The sequence below is a fragment of the Carlito syrichta genome, unplaced genomic scaffold (assembly GCF_000164805.1).
Source record: "Carlito syrichta isolate Samal-C Ts95f unplaced genomic scaffold, Tarsius_syrichta-2.0.1 Scaffold90651, whole genome shotgun sequence".
Classification (NCBI taxonomy): domain Eukaryota; kingdom Metazoa; phylum Chordata; class Mammalia; order Primates; family Tarsiidae; genus Carlito; species Carlito syrichta.
Window position 1 is genome coordinate 27,182 of NW_007034747.1, and position 20,548 is coordinate 47,729.

At 43.9% G+C, this 20,548-nt stretch overlaps 1 protein-coding gene across 3 annotated transcripts in view; it reads left to right on the top strand.

Moving 5' to 3' along the window:
- The window catches only part of UBXN8 (UBX domain protein 8), a 31,229-nt gene extending 11,671 nt beyond the window's left edge, over nt 1–19,558 (top strand). Inside the window, exons 4-8 of one of the 3 annotated variants that reach the window (XM_008059084.1) lie at nt 2,716–2,838; nt 4,887–5,009; nt 9,597–9,638; nt 18,632–18,706; nt 18,822–19,060. In XM_008059084.1, coding sequence (XP_008057275.1) covers nt 2,716–2,838; nt 4,887–5,009; nt 9,597–9,638; nt 18,632–18,706; nt 18,822–18,989 — 531 coding nt within the window. In that variant the 3' untranslated portion in view covers nt 18,990–19,060. Of the gene's footprint in view, nt 1–2,715; nt 2,839–4,886; nt 5,010–9,596; nt 9,639–18,631; nt 18,707–18,821 lie in introns of all 3 variants that reach the window. The other 2 variants (XM_021712804.1, XM_021712810.1) reach the window with 2 other exon arrangements.
- Nucleotides 19,559–20,548: the final 990 nt, after the last annotated feature.

Genomic DNA, 20,548 nt, shown 5'->3' on the forward strand with positions numbered 1-20,548 from the left:
TGGCTATTCACTTGTCCCTGTCTCTGTTTTGTTGGAGTTTTTTTGAGTTGGAGTCTTACTCTGTTGCCCAGGCTGAAGTGCAATGGCACGCTTGTGAACATCTTAGCCTCAATTTACTGGGCTCAGGTGATCCTTATGCCTCAGCCTTCCAAGTGGTTGGAACCAGAGGTGCATGCCACCATACCCAGTTAAATTTTTTTATTTATTGTAGAGACGAGGTCTCTTCACTATGCCCAGGCTGGTTTTGAAGCCCTGGACTCAGGCAGTCTTCCCATCTCTGCTCTTCAAAGTGCTGGAATTACAGGTGTGAGCCACTGCGCCTGGCCTCTGTTTTTTATGTTGGAGACTTTCCTTAATCATCCGATAATCCTTGGCTCGGCCCTTTCATATTTAAGATTGATGCACTAAAAAGCTAGTTTGTGATTACTGGATGTGTACGTTGTAAAATTGTGTCAGGCTTTATCCGTAAGATTTGGTGTTTTTTACTATTTATAAGTTGTACCCCAATAAAAAAGAAAATAAAGCGAATTGGAATTTCTGTGTATGTGGGTCGAACTTGACAGGTTGTCTGCTGATGGACTTCACTGTAGAATGACTGAGCAGTAATGTAGCTTTCTCACTGTCTGTTGGCTCCTCTTATGCAGTTCACCTTCTCTAGAGAAGACACCTCCACTCTCCTACCTTGTGCGTTAGAGCCTGGCTGCCACCAATCTTAGCCGAGAGGGGAGGAGGCCAGGACTCTTACCTTTCAGCATGTGCATTTTCACATACTCTTTTTTAGTTTTCCCGCCTGCTTTCTGCTAGACCTGGGATCTTTCACTATGCAGCCTCTCTGGTTCTTTTTTTTTTGAGTTGGAGTCTCACTCTGTTGCCCAGACTGGGGTGTAGTAGCAGGCTCCCGGCCACCGAAGTCTCAACCTGCTGGGCTCCAGTGATCCTTCCGCCTCAGCCTCCTAGTAGCTGGAACTACAGATGTGTGCTACCACGCCTGGCTAGTTTTTGATTTATTTTAGAGACGAGGTCTCGAACCCGCAGGCTCAGGCAATCCTCTTGCCTCAGCCTCCCAACATGCTGGGATTACAGGCTGAGCCACTGAGCCTGGTCGCCTCTCTGGTTCTTTTTCCCAGAGAATAAGTCCCGGATAATAAATTCTCCATGCTACACTGTGTGTGGTAGGGTGGTGGGAGATCTAATTGTGCTTTTATTCCCCTCCCCCTGCCCACCCTCCTTTTTTCATATGAACCTCAGGTGCAGGAATGGGAATGAGCATAATTCTTGGTTCACTCTAAACTCACCCTTGGTTCATGCATAGCTTCCTCTGCCTTTCGCCATTTTTAGCTCTGCATCTCACCCCATGACCTTGCCCTGATGTCTGGCATCTCTTCTTGATCTGTTCCAGGGCCTGGGGAGGGCATTGACTTTCTTCTTGTTGATGTCTTCCTTGCAGGCACTTAGTTTTCCGAGTCTGTTGTATCGTTGTTTCTTCTCAACCTTTCTTCACAGAGTAGTTTGGGGTTATAGTATTTCTTTGTTTCATCAGTGATGGAATTTGGGTTTCTATTTCTTGTTCCCTTAGTAGTTTGGGGGGTGATTTTCAAGAGGAGAAAAGAGGCAGAAATAGTTTCATTTTGTCATCTTAAAATGAGAAGTCTCCAGGGATTTGCTTTTGTTTATTTATTTATTTATTTTGAGTTGGAGTCTCACTCTGTTGCCCAGGCTGGAGTGCAATGGAGTGCTCACAGTCACCACAGCCTCTACCTGCTGGGCTCAGGTGATCCATCCACTTCAGCTTCCTGAGTTACTGGGACTACAGGCAGACACCACTACACCCGGCTAATTTTTTGGTTTATTGTAGTGATGAGGTCTTACCAATTTGCCCAGACTGGTCTCATACTCATGGGCTCAGGCAATCCTCTTGCCTCCGCCTCCCATAGTGCTGGGATTTCAGGTGTAAGTCACTGCGCCTGGCTTCAGTTTTTTTGATTCCAAAAGTATTTTCTACTTTACCATGATAGGCCTATACAGTCAACACCCTCCCAAACACATCCATGCCTGCTAGGCCCAACAGCACAAGAAGGCATCATGTCTTGAACAAACTGCGTAGACTTTAAGCCTCTGGAAGTCAGGGACCAGGTCCTGTGTTCCTAGTAAATTTCCGTTGCACAGAAAACAAGATTAAAGAATGTATAGGCACACTGCTGTACAAGTCTGGAATGCTTGTTTTTATTTGCATGCCGTACAGCTGTGAATTTTTTTTTTTTTTTGAGTTGGAGTCTCACTTTGTCTCCCAGGCTGGAGTGCAGTGGCACACTTCCAGCCACCACAGCCTCGACTGCTGGGCTCAGGCGATCCTTCAGCCTCAGCCTTCTAAGTAGCCGGAACTACAGGCGCGTGCTAATAACCATGCCCAGCTAATTTTTTGATTTATTGTAGAGACGCGATCTCACCATGTTGCCCAGGCTGGTCTCAAACCCATAGGCTCAGGCAACCCTCTCGCCTCGGCCTCCCAAAGGGCTGGGATTGTAGCCCACTGCGCCCACCCAAATGTGAATTTTTTAAGAGTGCTGCAAAGGTGGAGGATGCTGCTTTTTTTGCCAAAATTGAGTGCGCATGAACAATTTCTTACCTGGTTCTTATTTACAACTTTATAGACCATGTAAATTTTTAGGAACATAAATGTATAGTAACAACACCTAATTTGTGTTTTTTGAACAGGCCAGCAGATACATAGAAAACGTTTTGAAACCTCACCAGGAAATGAAATTGAGAAAACTGGAAGAACGCTTTTATCAAATGACTGGTGAAACCTGGAAGTTAAGCAGTGGTCACAAACTCGGGGTTAGAAAATATTCTCATTTTACATTTTGAATCCTATTATTACTTATGTTTCCTTTTACGAACATTATTTTTTTAATTTGAAAATACTATGAAGTCTGTTTTTTTAAAGAGTCTCTCTTGATTATTCTGTCAGTTTCTAGTCAGCATATTTGTATGTCAAATGATTAAGTGTTTTTTAGTGCCTAAAGTGCATCTAACTTAGATCCTTAGAAAGCTGTAGCATAAGGTAGTCTTGAGAAAACTGTTGAATAAATCAGTTTTCTCATATGAGGAAATTCTGACCATTCCTCAATTAAGATCTCCAAGGTGTTAAGCTCACATTATATTCATTATATTTGGCTCTGTTTTTTCTGTTTGTTTGTTTGTTTGGTTTTTGGAGTTGGAGTCTCACTCTGTCGCCCATACTAGAGTGCAGTAGCACGCTCCCGGCCACAGCAGCCTCGACCTCTGCTGGGCTCCGGTGACCTTTCCACCTCAGCCTTCCAAGTAGCTGGAACTACAGGCCTTTGCCACCATGCCCGGCTAATTTTTTGATTTATTTTAGACACGAGGTCTTGCCATGTTGTCCAGGCTGGTCTCAAACCCTTGGGCTCAGGTAATCCTCTCCTGTGCACTTCCCAGAGTGCTGGGATTACAGGCATGAGCCACCATACCCAGCAGATCTCTTGATCCTATTCCTCATGCTTCTTTCACCAAATTTTCTTGGATAAAGAAGGGGAATAAAACCCTACCAAATGGTAAACATTTTAGTCTGATAAAGTGAATTTTTTCTCTTAGAAGGTTAGTAGATATGGAAGACAGGAGTTATTGAACAAGTAGGTATATATTGGAGAATTTGACACTTAAGTAAATCATTTTGCTAAGGGAAAAAGTATTAATAGGTAATATTAATAGAGTAATCTTTATGATTTTTGAAATAAAATTCTTTGCCTCCTAAAGTGATTAATTAAAATGGAAGATCAAAGTTTGAATTTGAAAACGAAAATATGCTTATATATAGCAAGATACTAAGGCCACCTTCTGCTATGGAAGTTTTGCACAATCATATGTACATGGACGTGTTTTTATGTAATGTTCTATTTTCAGTCTTTTCAGCATAATCCCTTGCACTGCCTTGCTTCCTTTGCTGAAAGGAGGGGAAGGTATAATTCAGTCTGTTTTCCTTCTGTCCTACTGAGAAACTTGGGGGTCAGTCAAGATGGAAAGGGCCCTACTCTCTTCAGAGGGAACCCCAGAACTCCAAAATTGGATAAGGATAGTTTTTCTTTTCGTTTTTTTCATTTGGAGTCTCACTCTGTCACCCAGGCTGGAGTGCAGTGGCACACTTATGGCCACTGCAGCCTCAACCTGCTGGGCTCAGGGGATCCTTCTGCCTCAGTCTTCCAAGTAGCTGGAACTACAGGTGTGTGCCACCTCGCCCGGCTTATTTTTTGATTTATTATAGAGATGAGATCTCACCAAGTTGCCCAGGCGGGTCCTGAACCCCTGAGCTCAGGCAGTTCTCTCACTTTGGCCTCCCAGAGTGCTGGGATTACAGACTTGAACTACCATGCTCAACTTCTTTTTCTTTTTTCTGAGACAGAATTTCATTCTGTCTCCCAGGCTGGAGTGCAATGGCATAATCACAGCTCACCGCAGCCTCAAACTCCTGGGCTCAAGTGATCCTCCCGCCTCAGCCTCCTAAGTAGCTGGGACTACAGGCACATGCCTCAACACCTCACTAATTTTTTTTTTGTAGAGATGGGGTCTCACTTTGTTGCCCATGCTGGCCTCAAACTCTCTGCCTCAAGGGATCCTCCCACCTCAGGCTCCCAAAGTGCTGTTATAGGCATGAACCACCTTGCCCAATTAGATAAGAGTAGTTTCTACACAGCCTCTGTGTTTTGTTGTCCAAGGAGATAATACTTTAATTTTCTTGGTCTCATAATAGCTTGCTTATATTTTTCTTCTGACATGTCATTTGTGTAAAAAGCAAATCATTATGAATAGAAAATAAAACTGAAAAGAAGCATCTCTTGAGAAATTATCTCTTGTTTGTTTTTGTCTAGGGAGATGAAGGTGCAAGTCATACATCTTTTGAAACCTCAAACAGAGAAGCAGTAAAGAGAGAGAACTTACCCAAATCTCTTACTGAAGTTCTACCACCTGCCGAACAGCGCATGCGAAAGGAGGTTCAGTTCCATGCCTCTCCCTGAATTGTATCACTGTGCAGTAGGAGTATTATTATTATTATTAGTAGTAGTAGTAGTAGTAGTATTTTGAGTCAGAGTCTCACTCTGTTGCCCAGGCTAGAGTGCAGTGGCACGCTCACGGCCACTGCAGCTACAACCTGCTGGGCTCAGGCAATCCTTCTGCTTCAACCTTCTAAGTAGCTGGAACTGCAGGCGTGTGCCATCACACTCAGCTAATTTTATTTTATTTTTTTTTAGTTGAATCTCACTCCGTCACCCAGGCAGGAGTGCAGTGGCATGCTCATAGCCACCCTAGTGTAAACCTCCTGGACTCTGGTGATCCTTCCGCCTCAGCTTTCCAAGTAGCCAGAACTATAGGCGTGTGCTACCACACCTGGCTAATTTATTATTTATTTATTTATTTATTTTTAAATTTTTTTGAGTTGGAGTCTCACTCTGCTGCCCAGACTGGAGTGCAGTGGCCACTCCCGGCCACCACAGCCTCGGCCTGCTGTGCTCCGGCGATCCTTCTGCCTCAGCCTTCCGAGTAGCCGGAACTACAGGCACACGCTACCACACCCGGCTGATTTTTTGCTTTAATGTAGGGATGAGGTCTTGCTACCAGGTGGGTCTCAAACCCGTGGGCTCAGGCAATCCACTCACCTCAGCCTCCCAAAGCACGGGATTACAGGCTGAGCCTTGACCAAGCCTGGCTTCTTTTTTATTTATTGTAGAGATGAGGTCTTACCAAGTTGCCTGGGCTGGTCTCAAACCCGTGGACTCAGGCAATCCACTTGTCTCGGCTTCCCAAAGTGCTGGGATTACGGACTGAGCCACCGAGCCCAGCCTAATTTGTTAATTTACTATAGAGACAAGGTCTCACCAAGTTGCTTAGGCTGGCCTTGAACTCCTGAGCTCAGGCGGTTCTCTCACCTCTGCTTCCCAAAGTGAGTGTTGGGATTACAGGCGTGAGCCACCGCACCCAGCAGGAGTATTATTTTCTGGGTGAGATGGTATATTAGGGGACAGTCAGGACTAGCCTTTAATTCCCATGGTATCTTCCCACTACCTTACAAAGTGATCACCTTCATGAAGAATCACTTACCCTGTTTAATATTAATATGAATGATCTACACCAAACTTCGAGGGAAGCTGTAAAGCTAAATTATACTGGTTTAGAAAATACTAATTTCTTTCTTTTTTTTTTTTTTTTTGAGTTGGAGTCTCACTCCGTTGCCCAGGCTGGCGTGCAGTGGCACGCGCGAGCATGGCCACCCTAATGTCAACCTGCTGGGCTCTGGCAATCCTTCTGACTCAACCTCCAAGTAGCCAGAACTACAGACACGCGCTACATCGCCCAACTAATTTTTTATTTTATTGTAGAGATGAGGTCTCGCCAAGTTGCCGGGGCTGTTCTCAAACCCGCAGCCTCAGGCAGTCCACTTGCCTCGGGCTCCCAACGTGCTGGGATTACAGGCTGAGCCACCGAGCTCAGCCTTCATTTCTTTTTGAGGAAGTAATTTCATTATGTAGAAATGAAAAATGTAATGTTTACCAAGGAAAATATTCCTATTAGGTAGCTTAAGACACCATTAAGCCATGTTTTGTGAATGTTTGATATCTGTTACTAACATGAGTATATAATTTTCCTCACTGACTCTTCTAGGGAGCAGGTTAAGTATCCACTTTGGAATAGTGCCCAGGTTCATTATACATGCTTTTCTTTGAAATCTTTAATCCTTAAATTGATCCTGATTTTGGGCTGGAAAATATTAGAACTAAGAAATCTTTACTTACAGACTCTTAGGGGAAGCTGGGAGGCTATCCATTCCCTTTTAGTAGTTTCTAGTATCTTGCTTCTCAATCTGGAATTCCACGTCTCTTAGTGGAGATTGAGGATGGGAATTGGGTTACTGAACTATTACTAACATTTCAAAAAGATCTAATGAACTAAATGGACTAACACCAAATTCAAGTTTCCTTGCTTTTGGTTGATAAACCCTGCCTTGTGCTGATAGTATGTTTTGGTTGACAGTCACATATGCCTTTGATAACAAAGGAAAACAAATGGATTATTTAGTAAATGCAAGTAATGTTTGTCAGATAAAATGTTATAAACCATAGAGCCTATGGTATTAAAATATAAACAGGGTCTCTGGAGGTGAAGTAAGTGGTAAGGGTTGTTTTAATTAGAGAAAATGGTCTGGATATCGGGTTTCTTAATAGATGAACAGAAATAGGGAAATGTGAACACATGACACAAGCAACCAAAGTGAGTAGTTGCAAGCATTCCCCTTGGAGTGTGGGATATGTAATCCTGTTAAAACGTGTATATGTGTGAACCTAAACAATTTGGGGGGTCTTACTGAATTTAATTCATATTAATATTTATTCTCTGTGTGTGTGTATGTATATATATTTTTTTGAGTCAGAGTCTCACTCTGTTGCCCAGGTGGAAGTGCACTGGCACGCTCACAGCTACCACAGCCTTAACTTGCTGAGCTTAGGCGATCCTTCCGTCTCAGCCTTCCAGGTAGTTGGAACGTAGGGCATGCTCTATCACACCCAGCTAATTTTTTTTATTTATTGTAGAGATGAGGTCTTGCCATGTTGCCCAGGCTGTCTTGAACCCGTTTGCTCAGGCAATCCTCTCACCTCCGCCTACCAAAGTGCTGGGATTATAGGCATAAGCCACCATGCCCGGCTATATATATATACATACACATATATATATTTATGTATATATATATATATATTTTTTTTTTTTTTTTTGAGGGACAGGGTCTTACTGTGTTGCCCAGGCTGGAGTGCATGACATGATCATAGTTCATAGCAGCCTTGAATTCCTGGACCCAAGTGATCCTTCTGTCTCAGCCTTCCAAGTAGCTGGGACTACAGGCATGAACCGCATCCAACTTCCTTTTTTTTTTTTTTGAGTCAGGTTCTCACTCTGTCACCCAAGCTTGAGTGCAGTGGCACAATCATGGCTCACTGCAGCCTCGATCTTCTGGGCTAGGTGATCCTTCTGCCTCAGCTTCCTGAGTGCTGGGACTACAGGTACATACCACCACGCCTAGCTAAATTATTGATGTTTTGTAGAGACAAGCTCTCACTGTGTTGCCTAGGCTTGTCTCAAACTCCTGAGCTCAAGCAATCTTCCTGTCTCGTCCTCCTAAAATGCTGGGATTACAAGCATGAGCCACCATCCCAGCCAACCTGTTTTTTTTTTTTTTTTTAAATAGGAGTCTCACTCTGTCACCCAGGCTGGAGTGCAGTGGCCTGCTGCCAGCCACCGCGGTCTCGACCTGCTGGGCTCAGGTGATCCTTCCGCCTAAGCCTTCCAAGAAACTGGAACTACAGGCATGCGCCACCATGCCCAGCTAATTTTTTGTAGAGATGAGGTCTTATCAAGTTGCCCAGGCTGGTCTCAAACCTGTGGGCTCAGGCAGTCCTCTTGCCTTGGCCTCTCAAAATGCTGGGATTGCAGGCTTGAGCCACTGCGCCCAGGTTTTTTGTTTTTTTGGGTTTTTAGAGTAGGAGTCTCACTCTGTCACCCAGGCTTGAGTGTAGTGGTACGTTCACAGCCACTGCCTCAACCTGCTGGGCTTAGGCGATCCTTCTGCCTCAGCCTTCCAAGTATCTGGAACTACTGGTGCGCATGACCACACCTGGCTAGTTTTTTTATTTATGTGGAGACGAGGTTTCACCCAGTTCCTCGGCCTGGTCTTAAACCCCTGGGCTCAGGCAGTCCTCTTGCCTCTGCCTCCCAAAGTGCTGAGATTATAGGCGTGAGCCACTGTGCCCGGCTCTTGTTTTTTAAACAGTACCTTTTTATATATTATCTTGGAGCCTCATAAAAAGAAAATTCTTTAAATGTGTATAGATCGGTAGCTGTCATCTCAAATCTTATTTTTATGATTTATTGCTAGCTCAGAATTGCTTACCTGAACATGTTTATTAATTAAGCTCTTATTTTCATTGTAAACTTTTTATAATATATATTGAAAGAAAAGATTTCAGTAAGCTTAGATGTGTCTAAACTCTATACTAAAAGGAACTCTTCTCATTGTGATTATTTTTTGCTTTTGAAAATGTTCATTCAATTCCAGCTATTTGGAAGGTTGAGGCGGAATGGTCACCAGAGCCCAGCAGGTCGATGCTGGGGTGGCCATGAGTGTGCCACCGTACTCCAGCCTGGGCGATAGAGGGAGACTCCAACTCAAAAAAAAAAAAGAAAAGAAAATGTTTATTCCGCTGGGCACGGTTACTCACGCCTGTAATCCCAGCACTTTGTGAAGCCAAGGTGGGAGGATTGCCTAAGTCCAAGGGTTTGAGACCAGTCTGGGCAATTTGGCAAGACCTCATCTCTGCAATAAATCAAAAAATTAGTTGGGCAGTAGCTTGTGCCTGTGGTTCCAGCTACTTGGAAGGCTGAGGTGGAAGTATCTTCTGAGCCTAGCAGGTCGAGGCTGCGGTGGCTGTGAGCATGCCACTGTACTCCAGCCTGGGCAACAGAGTGAGACTCTGATTTAAAAAAAGGAAAAGAAAAAAAAAGTTAATTCTTTTAACCAATACCTTTTTCTTTAGGTTCTTGATTTACCTGAAGAACCTCCTGAAACAGCTGAAGAAGTAAGCTTATATTTTTCTTTGAAAATTAAATTTATTTTATTTTCTTTAAGATCAGTTGAATGTATCTTATTTAAACTTGGGTTTAGAAAGAGAGATCATTAAATTATTATAATGAGGTCTTATTTTGAATATAGTATAATGTCAGATTTCTCAGTGTGAGTCCCATTTTGAAATCCTGCTGTTGACTGAGTTGTCTTTTAAAACTCACCCACTGCCTCTAGGATGTGCATGGCTTTTCCAGAACTTTAGGTCAGCAATGAGTTACTTATTGAAATGGAATCTACATAGGAGATGACTTCAAATGGTTCTCCTTTTCAAAAAGAGAAAATTAAACCAGCAGTTACTTTATAGATGTTTTAATTTGCGAATGGCTTGCTGATTGGGGCACAGGGCTGGGACTGACCCCCCACTCTGCCTTCCTCCAAGCTGCTTTGTCATTGTGGTGCCTTCCTGGCATTGGCCAGCTTAGTGACAGATGCTTCTCACCTGTGGGGGAGCACGTGTCTTGAAAGCCATTAAGTCACTGGCACAATAAATTCGGAAGGAGTTCTCTTATCGCTTTCCACTTCTTGGGGCTCAGCTGGAGGGCAGTGGCATACTCCCAGCCACCACAGCCTCTACCTGCTGGGCTCAGGCGATCCTTCCACCTCAGCCTTCCAAGAACTACAGGCACGCACCTCCACGCCTGGCTAATTTTTTGGTGTATTGTAGAGATGAGGTCTCACCAAGTTGCCAGGGCTGGTCTTGAACCCCATAGACTCAAGCAATCCTCTCACCTTGGCCTCCCAAAGTGCTGGGATTATAGGCATGAGCCACCGCGCTCGACCTGGAAACCATTTTTGAAGCAGCCGTGAGAGCAACTGGGAGCATCTGACTTTTGTCAACATATTTGTAACATTTAAGTTAGTAGCCTGGGTATCCGAGGAAAATCCAAAAGTCACAAAGAGATAGAGATGATGAAATGTGCAACCCAGACACTGAACCCTCAGCGTTAAAACAATTTTTCAAAAGACATCTAATTCCTTCATTATACTCAACAAGCTCATGCCTGCGATATGTCTGTACTGCCTCTCGTTTCTCATCTAGCTCTGAGTTGGTATCTATGACAACCATTTTATAATACAGGAGTAATTAAATATAGCTTAGGTTTGACAGGGAATGCCTTTTGTGAATTTACCCTGGCTTTGAAGCATATATTACTCCCGTAGAACAGTTTGTTACCAAAGGTCCATGGATTACCGATATCAAGTTGTCAGTGATCCCTTGAAATAGTACTTTGTTATGCTGGGCTCAGTGGCTCAGCCTGTAATCCCGTACTTTGGGAGGCTGAGGTGAGTGGATTGCCTGAGCCCGCGGGTTCGAGACCCGCCTGGGCAACTTGGTGAGCCCTCATCTCTACAATAAATAAAAAAAATTAACCGGGTGAGGTAGTGCGTGCCTGTAGTTCCAGCTACTTGAAAGGCTGAGGCGGAAGTATTGCTAGAGCCCAGCAGATCGAGGCTGCAGTGACCGGTAGTGGCCACTGCACTCCAGTCTGGGTGACAGAGTGTGACTCCAACTCAAGAAAAAAAAAAAAAGTTTTTTTGTGATCACAGATAGAAGGGCAGTGTTTTTTTGTTTTTTTGTGAGCACAGATAGAAGGGCAGTGTTTTTCTTTAGTTTCACAGGACTGTGATCCTTAAAAGGTTAAGAAACTTCTGGCTGGGTGCAGTGGCTCAATCCTGTAATCCCAACACTTTGGGAGGCCGAGGCAAGAGGGTTGTCTGAGCCCAGGGGTTCGAGACCATCCTGGGCAACTTGGTGAGACCTCATCTTTACAATATATCAAAAAATTAGTTGGGCATGGTAGTGTGTGTGGTCCAGGTCCTTGGAAGACTGAGGCGGAAGGATTGCCTGAGTCCAGTAGGTTGATACTGGGGTGGCGGTGAGTGAGCCACTACACTCCAGCTTAGATGTTAGAGTAAGACTCTGACTCAAAAAAAAAAAAAAAGAAAGAAACTTCTGCAACAGAGAGATTGGTGCTATCACTGGTGGGCAATGTTGCTCTCCTTCTGTTACTTAGAGTCATTCCAGTTTATTTTCTCTCTACCTTTTTTCCAGCACTTCCTGCTTGCATTTGAATACTTCTCACTTGGACTGATGCCCCGGGCAGGTGGAGCCAGGATTGGAACCCTGGCCTTCAGGCTGTGGCCAATTCTCTTCCCTGTTCACTCTCTAAGCAATACTATCCCTATTTTACTCTCCCTGATCTAATTTTTTATTCTGTGTGCTCTGTTTTTTGTTTAATAAAGTCGACAAAATTCTGGTGAATAATTTTTTTGTTTTTGTTATTTGAGTCAGAGTCTCACTCTTTCACCCAGGCTGGAGTGAACTAGCACACTCATGGCCACTGCAGCCTCGACCTGCTGGGCTCAGGTGATCCTTCCACCTCAGCCTTCCAAATAAGTGGAACAACAGGTGCACACCACTACACCCATGGTTGGAACTACAGGTGTGCACTACCACGCCCAGCTAATTGTTTTTTTTTTTTGTTTCGGAGTCTCACTCTGTCACCCAGACTGGGAGTGCAGTGGCATGCTCACGGCCACCGCAGCCTCAATCTGCTAGGCTCAGGTGGTCCTTCCACCTCAGCCTTCCAAGTAGCTGGGACTATATGTGTGCACCACCACGCCTGACTAATTTTTTGATTTATTGTAGTGATGAGGTCTCGCCAAGTTGCCCAGGCTGTTCTCGAACCAGTAGGCTCAGGCAGGCCCATGACTTCAGCCTCCCAAAGTGCTGGGATTATTAGGCATGAGCCACTGTGCCTGACTAATTTTTTGATTTATTGTAGCGATGAGGCCTCGAACCTGTGGGCTCAGGCAGTCCTCTCACCTTGGCCTCCCAAGGTGCTGGGATTATATGTGTGAGCCACTGTACCCAGCCTGGTGAATAATTACCTGAAAATCACATGCTTCAGTCAGTACAAACAACTTTTATATTACATAATGAAGTTTTATTAAGAATACCACTAACAAGCCAGGCTCGGTGGCTCAGCCTGTAATCCCGCACCTTTGGGAGGCTGAGGTGAGTGGATTGCCCGAGCCCGCAGGTTCGAAACCTGCCTGGGCAGGCGAGACCTCATCTCTACAATAAAATAAAATAAAAAAATTAGCCGGGCATGGTAGCACGTGCCTGTAATTCAGGCTACTCGGAAGGCTGAGGCGGTAGGATTGCCGGAGCCCAGCAGGTCGAGGCTACGGTGGCCAGGAGCAACCACTGCACTCCAGTCTGGGTGACAGAGTGAGACTCCAACTCAAAAAAAAAAAAAAAAAAGAATACCACTAACATATAGTTAATACTACTTAATACTTTTACAGCATATTCTTTTCTAGGTTAAGCAAGAAAAGCTAATAAATATAGGAGTATTTTGATGCAATCTGATTCATCATAGGACTGGACATTTCCCATCTGAGCAGTTGCTGCTGCTCATAGGTTTCTAAGAATTCTATGTAAATATTTTTAATTCCCCACAGCCATTAACAAGCATGGATGATGACTTCAAACATCCCCTTCCATCTCTCAGTAATCTGCCTGTTCTCATGGACTTTGATCTCGTTATCCTACTCTTGATCTCTTGACCATTCTTTAGGCAGTTGGCCTAGTCTCTGCAGACTTCTCTGCTCTGTTATACTTCCTCACCCTCCATTGTAGCAGAAGTTTTGGAATAAGGAAAATAGACTTACTTTTACTCATGGAGTGTTATTATCATCTTAAAATTTACAAACAAGAAAAGGAAAGCATTCTGTTTTGAGGAGTTTACCTTTCCAAAGGAAAAAAGAAAAGACATGCCTAGAGTAGGAAATGTGATATACTATAGTTACCCAAGATATGGGGGATGTTTAGCTTTGAACATTATGTAGTCATATTGTTTCTGGCTTTCTACAAGATACTGTTTCCTGTGTTGTCATCAGTTTTGATCTTGTATAATAATCCTTACTTCATATAGCATAATCAGTACCTGGCATCATAAGCCTGTTCCTGTTGTAACTTATATTTAACTCCTTAAGGTACAGAACTATTTTATGAGTACGAATGTAAAAGAGTAATTTCATTCAGAAATATTGGGGGGAAAATTTTTTTCTGAATTAGGGTCTCGCTCTGTTGCCCATGTTGCAGTGCAGTGGCACAATAATGGCTCTCTGCATCCTCAAACTCCTGAAATCAAGTGATCTTCCTGCCTCAGCTTCCTGAGGAGCTGGGACCACAGGTGTGTGCCACCACACCTGGCTCAATTTTGTATTTTTTTTTTTTTTTGGTAGAGGTAAGATCTCACTGTGTTACCTAAGCTGGTCTCGAACTCCTGGGCTCAAATAATCCTCCTGCCTCAGCCTCCCAAAGTGCTGGGATTATAGGTATGAGCAACCACACCCAGCCTAACATTGTTTACATTCTTTTTTTTTTTTTTTTTGAGTCAGAGTCTTACTGTTACCTAGGCTGTAGTGTAGTGGCATGCTCCCAGCCACCACATCCTCAACCTGCTAGGCTCAGGTGATCTTTCCACCTCAGCCTTCCAAGTAGCTGGAACCACAGACACATGCCACCATGCCCAGCTAATTTTTGTCTTGTTTTGTTTTATTGTGGAGACAAGGTCTTGCCAAGTTGCCCAGGCTGGTCTAGAACCTGTGGGCTCAGGCAGTCCTCTTGCCTCTGCCTCCCAAAGTGCTGGGATTACAGGTGTGAGCCACTGCACCCAGCTCTTAACATTCATTTTAAAGGTTATCAGGATTAGATGAGGATTTCACTATATTGGTGTATATCATATATACATCGTTACTCTATAATCATGAGCCATATAAGAAAATTTCTGTTATCTTGGAACCTTGTATTTAAAAACTGACTCATAATGTGGGAACTAATGGCTAACATGGATTTCTGATAGAAAAGGGAAGGATCTGAAAAATAATGCAATTCTTACTTAAGCAGTACACCCTGATTTATTCAGTGCTTGTTCTGTGGTAGCTATCTATAGGGTTCTAAAATATTCATATGGCTAGATTTTTAAAATGAGAAAAAGAAATAACTCATGGTAGTCCAGAATTCTCAATGGAATGTTCACCATATGTTCCTGTTCTGCTGTTAAATGGGAAAGACAAAGGGCCGGGCGCGATGGTTCATGCCTATAATCCCAGTACTTTGAGAGGCTGAAGTGAGAGGATTGCCTGAGCCCACCAGTATGAGACCTGCCTGGGGAAATTGGTGAGACCTCATCTCTACAATAAATAAATAAATAAAGAATTAGCCACGTGTGGTAGCTTGTGCCTGTAATTCCAGCTACTTGGAAGGCTGAAACTGAAGGATCACCTGAGCCCAGCGGGTCGAGGCTGCAGTGGCCATGAGCCGGCCACTGGCACTCCAGCCTGAGTGAAAGTGACTCCAACTCAAAAAAAAAAAGGAAAAGACAGTAACCAGAGTTTAAGATAATTCAAAAGTAATTTTGTAAATCATTATAAGAATGGGCACAGTGACTCATGCCTATAATCCCAGCACTTTGGGAGACTGAGATGAGGTCTTGCCAAGTTGCCCACGGGTTCAAGACAAGCCTGGGCAACTTGGCAAGACCTCATCTCTACAATAAAACAAAAAATTAGCCGGGCATGGTGGTGCATGCCTGTAGTCCCAGCTACTTGGAAGATTGAGATGGAGGGATCACCTGAGCTCAGCAGGTTGAGGCTGCAGTGGCCATGAGCATGTCACTTGGGCAACACTCCAGCTTGGGCAACAGAGTTGAGACTCTGACTCAAAAAAAAAAAAAAATGTCATAAAATGTTACCATATTACCACACCAACTATTTTCGTTATTGTATATTATTTCATTTTAAGGATTAGCTGGGAGACAGATTTTAACCTCTGATACTAATTTTTAAAATTTAAATTTTTAGTTTTGTAAAGATAGGGTCTTACTATGTTGCTGAGGCGAGGCTGGTTTCGATCTCCTGGGCTCAGGTGATCCTCCCACCTCAGCCTCCCGAGTAACTAGGACTATAGGCGCATACCATCACAGCCTGCTAATTAAAAAAATTTTTTTGCAGCAATGGGGACTAACTGTGTTGCTCAGGCTGGGCTTGAACTTCTGGCTTCATTGATCCTCGCACCTCAACCTGCTGGCATGCTGAGATTATATAGGCACACTCCACCTATTGCTGCTACTTTTAAATTATATTTTATGCAACAATTTGTGTTTGGACATTGGTGTCCTTTCCAGTTTGGATTGTGGCCTGTGGATCTTATCCATTCATGTGTTATTCCACTACATGGTCAATAATGTTAGGAGAAATTATACAACCAACCCTCACAGTAATTGTAATAGCAAAACAATTGCTAGTTTCAAACAATGATAGTTCATTTCTCTCGGGTATCGATCCAATCATAATGAAAAACATTAATTCATTATATATACGTATCTTTTTTTAGAGACAGCATTTTGCTTTCTTGTCCAAGCTGGAGTGGAATGAGTAGCACGATCATAGCTCACTTCAGCTGCAAACTCCTGAGCTCAGGTGATCTTGCCACCTCAGCCTCCTGAGTAGCTTGGACTGTAGGCACACACCACCATGCCTGACTAATTCGCCGTATTTTAACACTAGTTTCTCTTAAGGCATTGACTTTAATTCCCCTATCAGATCACTCACTTTAAACAAAGCCTCAGGCTAGGTGCAGTGGTTCATGCCTATAATCCCAGCACTTTGGGAGGCCAAGGTGAGAGGATTGTCTGAACCCAGGGGTTAGAGACCAGCCTGGGCAACTTGGCAAGACCTCATCACTACAATAAATCTAAACAAAACCTCTGTGGAAACTAGGAGCAGTGGTGTACATCTGTAGTCCCAGCTACTTGGGAGGCTGAGGCAAAATTAAATCTTACTTCTAAAAATAAGCAAAACTGACTTTTCATCTGTGGTTTTGTAGTTTCTTTTTTTGGTATAAAACTTTTATTTAGGAGAAGTAATAGCAGTGTATTAGGACTTTCGTATAACAAGTCTCAACATTACACTGATTTGGATGTGAATCAAATCCCTTAACCACTTGATTAGAACTGTTTTTTTCTTTTTTCTTTTTTGAGTTGGAGTTTTACTCTGTTGCCCAGCCTAGAGTACAGTGGCACGGTCATGGCTCACTGAAGCCTTGACCTCCTGGGCTCAAGCGATCCTTCTGCCTCAGTCTCTTGAGTAGCTGGGACTACAGGTGTGTGCCAGCAGGCCTGGCTAATTTTTTGGGTTTTTTTGTAGAGATGAGGGTCTCACTTTGTTTCTTAGGCTGGTGATCGGAACTGTTTTCTAACATGACTTGTACATCACATGATGCCCACATAGCTCCCAGGTCAGTTAAGATAATGTTAGTCATAAGAAAGCATCTCCTGGTAGGTAACAAACAAACACTAGAATGAATTACTAAAACGCCATCTTCTCTTTTTATGGTGCCCTTTAATAAACTCGCAGTTTCTAAGTTCTTTTTAGCTGTTTAAATTTCATGGAAGGGAAGATGGGGCTTTATTATGAAAAGTGGATCAAGCTGGAGCTGCTCCAAGGAGTAGAGGCCCCTGGGAGCTCCCGCCACTGGACTGGTGCTAACTGGCACTCTTGGGCCTGGGGCGGTGCATGTTTGGTAGCTTTCGCATGGACAGGGTGGCTTCTTGTTTCTGTCCAGGCCAGTGTTGTTCCTGTCTGTGGAATGTGAGGTAGCACTAGATCTTCAAGTGTGCTTTGGAAGCTCAGCTGCAAGCTGAGTATTATCTGGGCAGACAGAAGCATTTAGTTTCTGGCATGCTCTCTGGAAGACTCTGTCCCTGTCCTCCTCAGTCAGTGGGAAGATGTTTATTTTTCCATTTCGGAAGAATTAGTCCATGTGTTTTTTGGGGGGGTTTTGAGTGGGAATCTCACTCTGTTGCCCAGACTGGAGTGAAGTGGCATGCTCACAGCCACTGCAGCCTTGACTTGCTGGGCTCAGGTGATCTTCCTGCCTCAGCCTTCCAAGAAGCTGGAACTACAGGCATGCGCCACCACGTCCAGCTAATTTTTTGCTTTATTGTAGAGACGAGATCTCATCAAGTTGCCCTGGCTGGTCTCGAACCCTTGGACTCAGGCAATCCTCTCACCTCCACCTCCCAAAGTGCTGAGATTACAGATGTGAGCCGCTGTGCCCGGCTATGTCCATGTTTATTTATTTATTTATTAAAAAAATTTTTTTTTTTTTCCTTTTTTGAGTTGGAGTCTCACTCTGTCGCCCAGGCTAGAGTGTAGTGGCACGCTCACGTCACAGCTTGCTAGGCTCAGGCTGTCCTTCTGGCTCAACCTTCCAAGTAGCTAGAACCACAGGCATGTACCACCACACCTGGCTAATTTTTAAATTTTTTTGAAGAGATGAGGTCTTGTCATGTTGCCCAGGCTAGTCTCGAACCCCTGGACTCAGGTACTCCTTTCACCTCAGCCTCTCAAAATGCTGGGATTACAGGCGTGAGCCACCACACCTGGCTATGTCCATGTTTAAAGTGGATTTTTAGTTGGACCTTGATGCTGGTTCAGTACTCTCAGAGCTAAAAGTCTGCAAATCTCCACATGAACTTTTATAATGGTTGGTGTTTCCTAGGAGTAGTAATTTTGGAAATGCAAAGAGCAGTGGATTGGAATTCTTTTTTTTTGAGTGGGAGTCTCACTCTGTCACCCAGGCTGGAGAGCAGTGGCACACTCACAGCCACTGTAGCCTTGACCCGCTGAGCTCAGGGAATCCTTCTGCCTCAGCCCTACAAGTAGCTGGAACTACAGACTCATGCCACCACGCTGGGCTAGTTTTTGTGATTTATTGTATAGACGAGGTCTCACCAAGTTGCCCAGGCTGGTCTCGAACCCCTGGACTTAGGCAGTCATCTCGCCTTGGCCTCCAAAAGTGCTGGGATTTCAGGCTGAGTCACTGCACCCAGCCTGGATTGGAATTCTTACCCAAACGTTTTTATTCCTCAGATAGTTACAGTTGCTCTGCGATGTCCAAGTGGGCGAGTCCTGAGAAGAAGGTTTTTTAAGTCTTGCAGTTCACAGGTAAGTGAGGAAATTCACATTTTGAGAAGTATTTTTGTTGAATATAGCAAGAGTTTATTTGCATGCAGTAGGGGAAGGACAGTGTTGAATAATAACTAAGCTTTTTATCTTATAGGTCTTACATGACTGGATGGTGAGCACTGGGTACCACACGTCCCTCTACAGCCTTTCTACTTCCTTTCCCAGAAGGCCTCTGGAAGTGGAGGGAGGCCAGTCACTGGAGGACATAGGAGTAACGGTGGATACTGTACTCATCATGGAGAAGAAAGAGCAGGGTAACTAAAAGAGGAGTGAAGGCTACCTGTTCTGCATAAAGCCAGTTATGCTGTGACCTTACAGGACAATAAAGGCTTCCCGTAAAAACCATGCCATACTTTGATTGAGCTCAAGGCAGTAAACGCTTTAATGTTGATATCCATGGGAATATATCACCATGAACGATTAGAAAAGGATTGCTCTCTGCATGTAATAATCTGTGGAGTGTGACATCTTATACCAAGTGAGAGCAAGTTAAAAATGTCGACAATAAGGCACTCAGTAATTTTTCCCAGCTGACATCGTTTCTCGGTGTTTTAGAAAATAAAGTCATAGCACTTTGGTTTCTGCCTCTGTCATCCATCCTACCACTCAGTGAATGTTTCACAATCGGTCAAACCCTTCAAAGTCTTATAAGTAGGAACATTTATTCTACTGTATTTCTGTACATTAAAAGCTTTAAAGAAGTTTTAAGTGCTTTAAGGCTTTAAAGTTATTTTTGGTGGGTTTCTATTAGTTAACTAATGTTTACAATTTATATTATTTTGCCTTGTATTAAATTGTAATGTTGAAAAGTTCCAAGTGGATCAATATTTTAAAAAATAAAACTATGAAAACATGAAAACATAGGTGAATTTTTTTTTTCTTTTTTTGAGTTGGAGTCTCACTCTGTCACCCAGACTGGAGTGCAGTGGCTGCTCCTGGCCACCGTAGCCTCGACCTGCTGGGCTCTGGCGATCCTTCCACCTCAGCCTCCGAGTAGCTGGAACTACAGGTGCGCCTGGCTCATTTTTGATTTACTGTAGAGATGAGGTCTCGCTAACTTGCCCAGGTGGGTCTCGAACCCGCGGGCTCAGGCAATCCACTCACCTCAGCCTCCCAAGGCGCTGGGATTACAGGCTGAGCCACCGAGCCTGGCTTCATAGGTGAATTTTTAATAATATATGATTATTTCCTTTTCTTGCTTATAAGCCTGTAATGGTATACTCATGGACTGTATAGTTCAGTACCAAGTTCAAACTCCCAAGTGTGGCCAGGCACGGTGGCTTATGCCGGTAATCCCAACATTTAGGAGGCCAAGGCAAGAGTATCGCCAGAGCCCAGGCGTTTGAGACCAGCCTAGGTGACATAGGATACTATGTCTCTACAGTAAATCAAAAAGTTAGCTGGGCACGGTGGCATGTGTATGTAGTTTCAGCTACCCAGGAGGTTGAGGCAGAAGGATTGCCTGAGCCCAGGAAGTCAAGTCTGCGATGAACCGTGATTGTGGCACTGCACTCCATCCTGGGTGATAGGGTAAGAACTTGACTCAAAACAAAACTTTGTTCACCTGACTCCCCTGAGTATTGCCCTTTATACCTTTTCTGTAGCATTTATTACACTGTATTATACCTATGTTTTTGTTTTCCCAGGAGATAACCCTGAAGGCAAGGTCTGTGTCTTTTTTTCCCTCCAGAAGTACCTATATATAGTTTTAAAAATCACCCATAAAAAAACATCAGCCGGGTGTGGTAGTGCATGCCTGTAATTCCGGCTACTCGGAAGGCTGAGGCGGAAGGATCGTCGGAGCCCAGCAGGTCGAGGCTG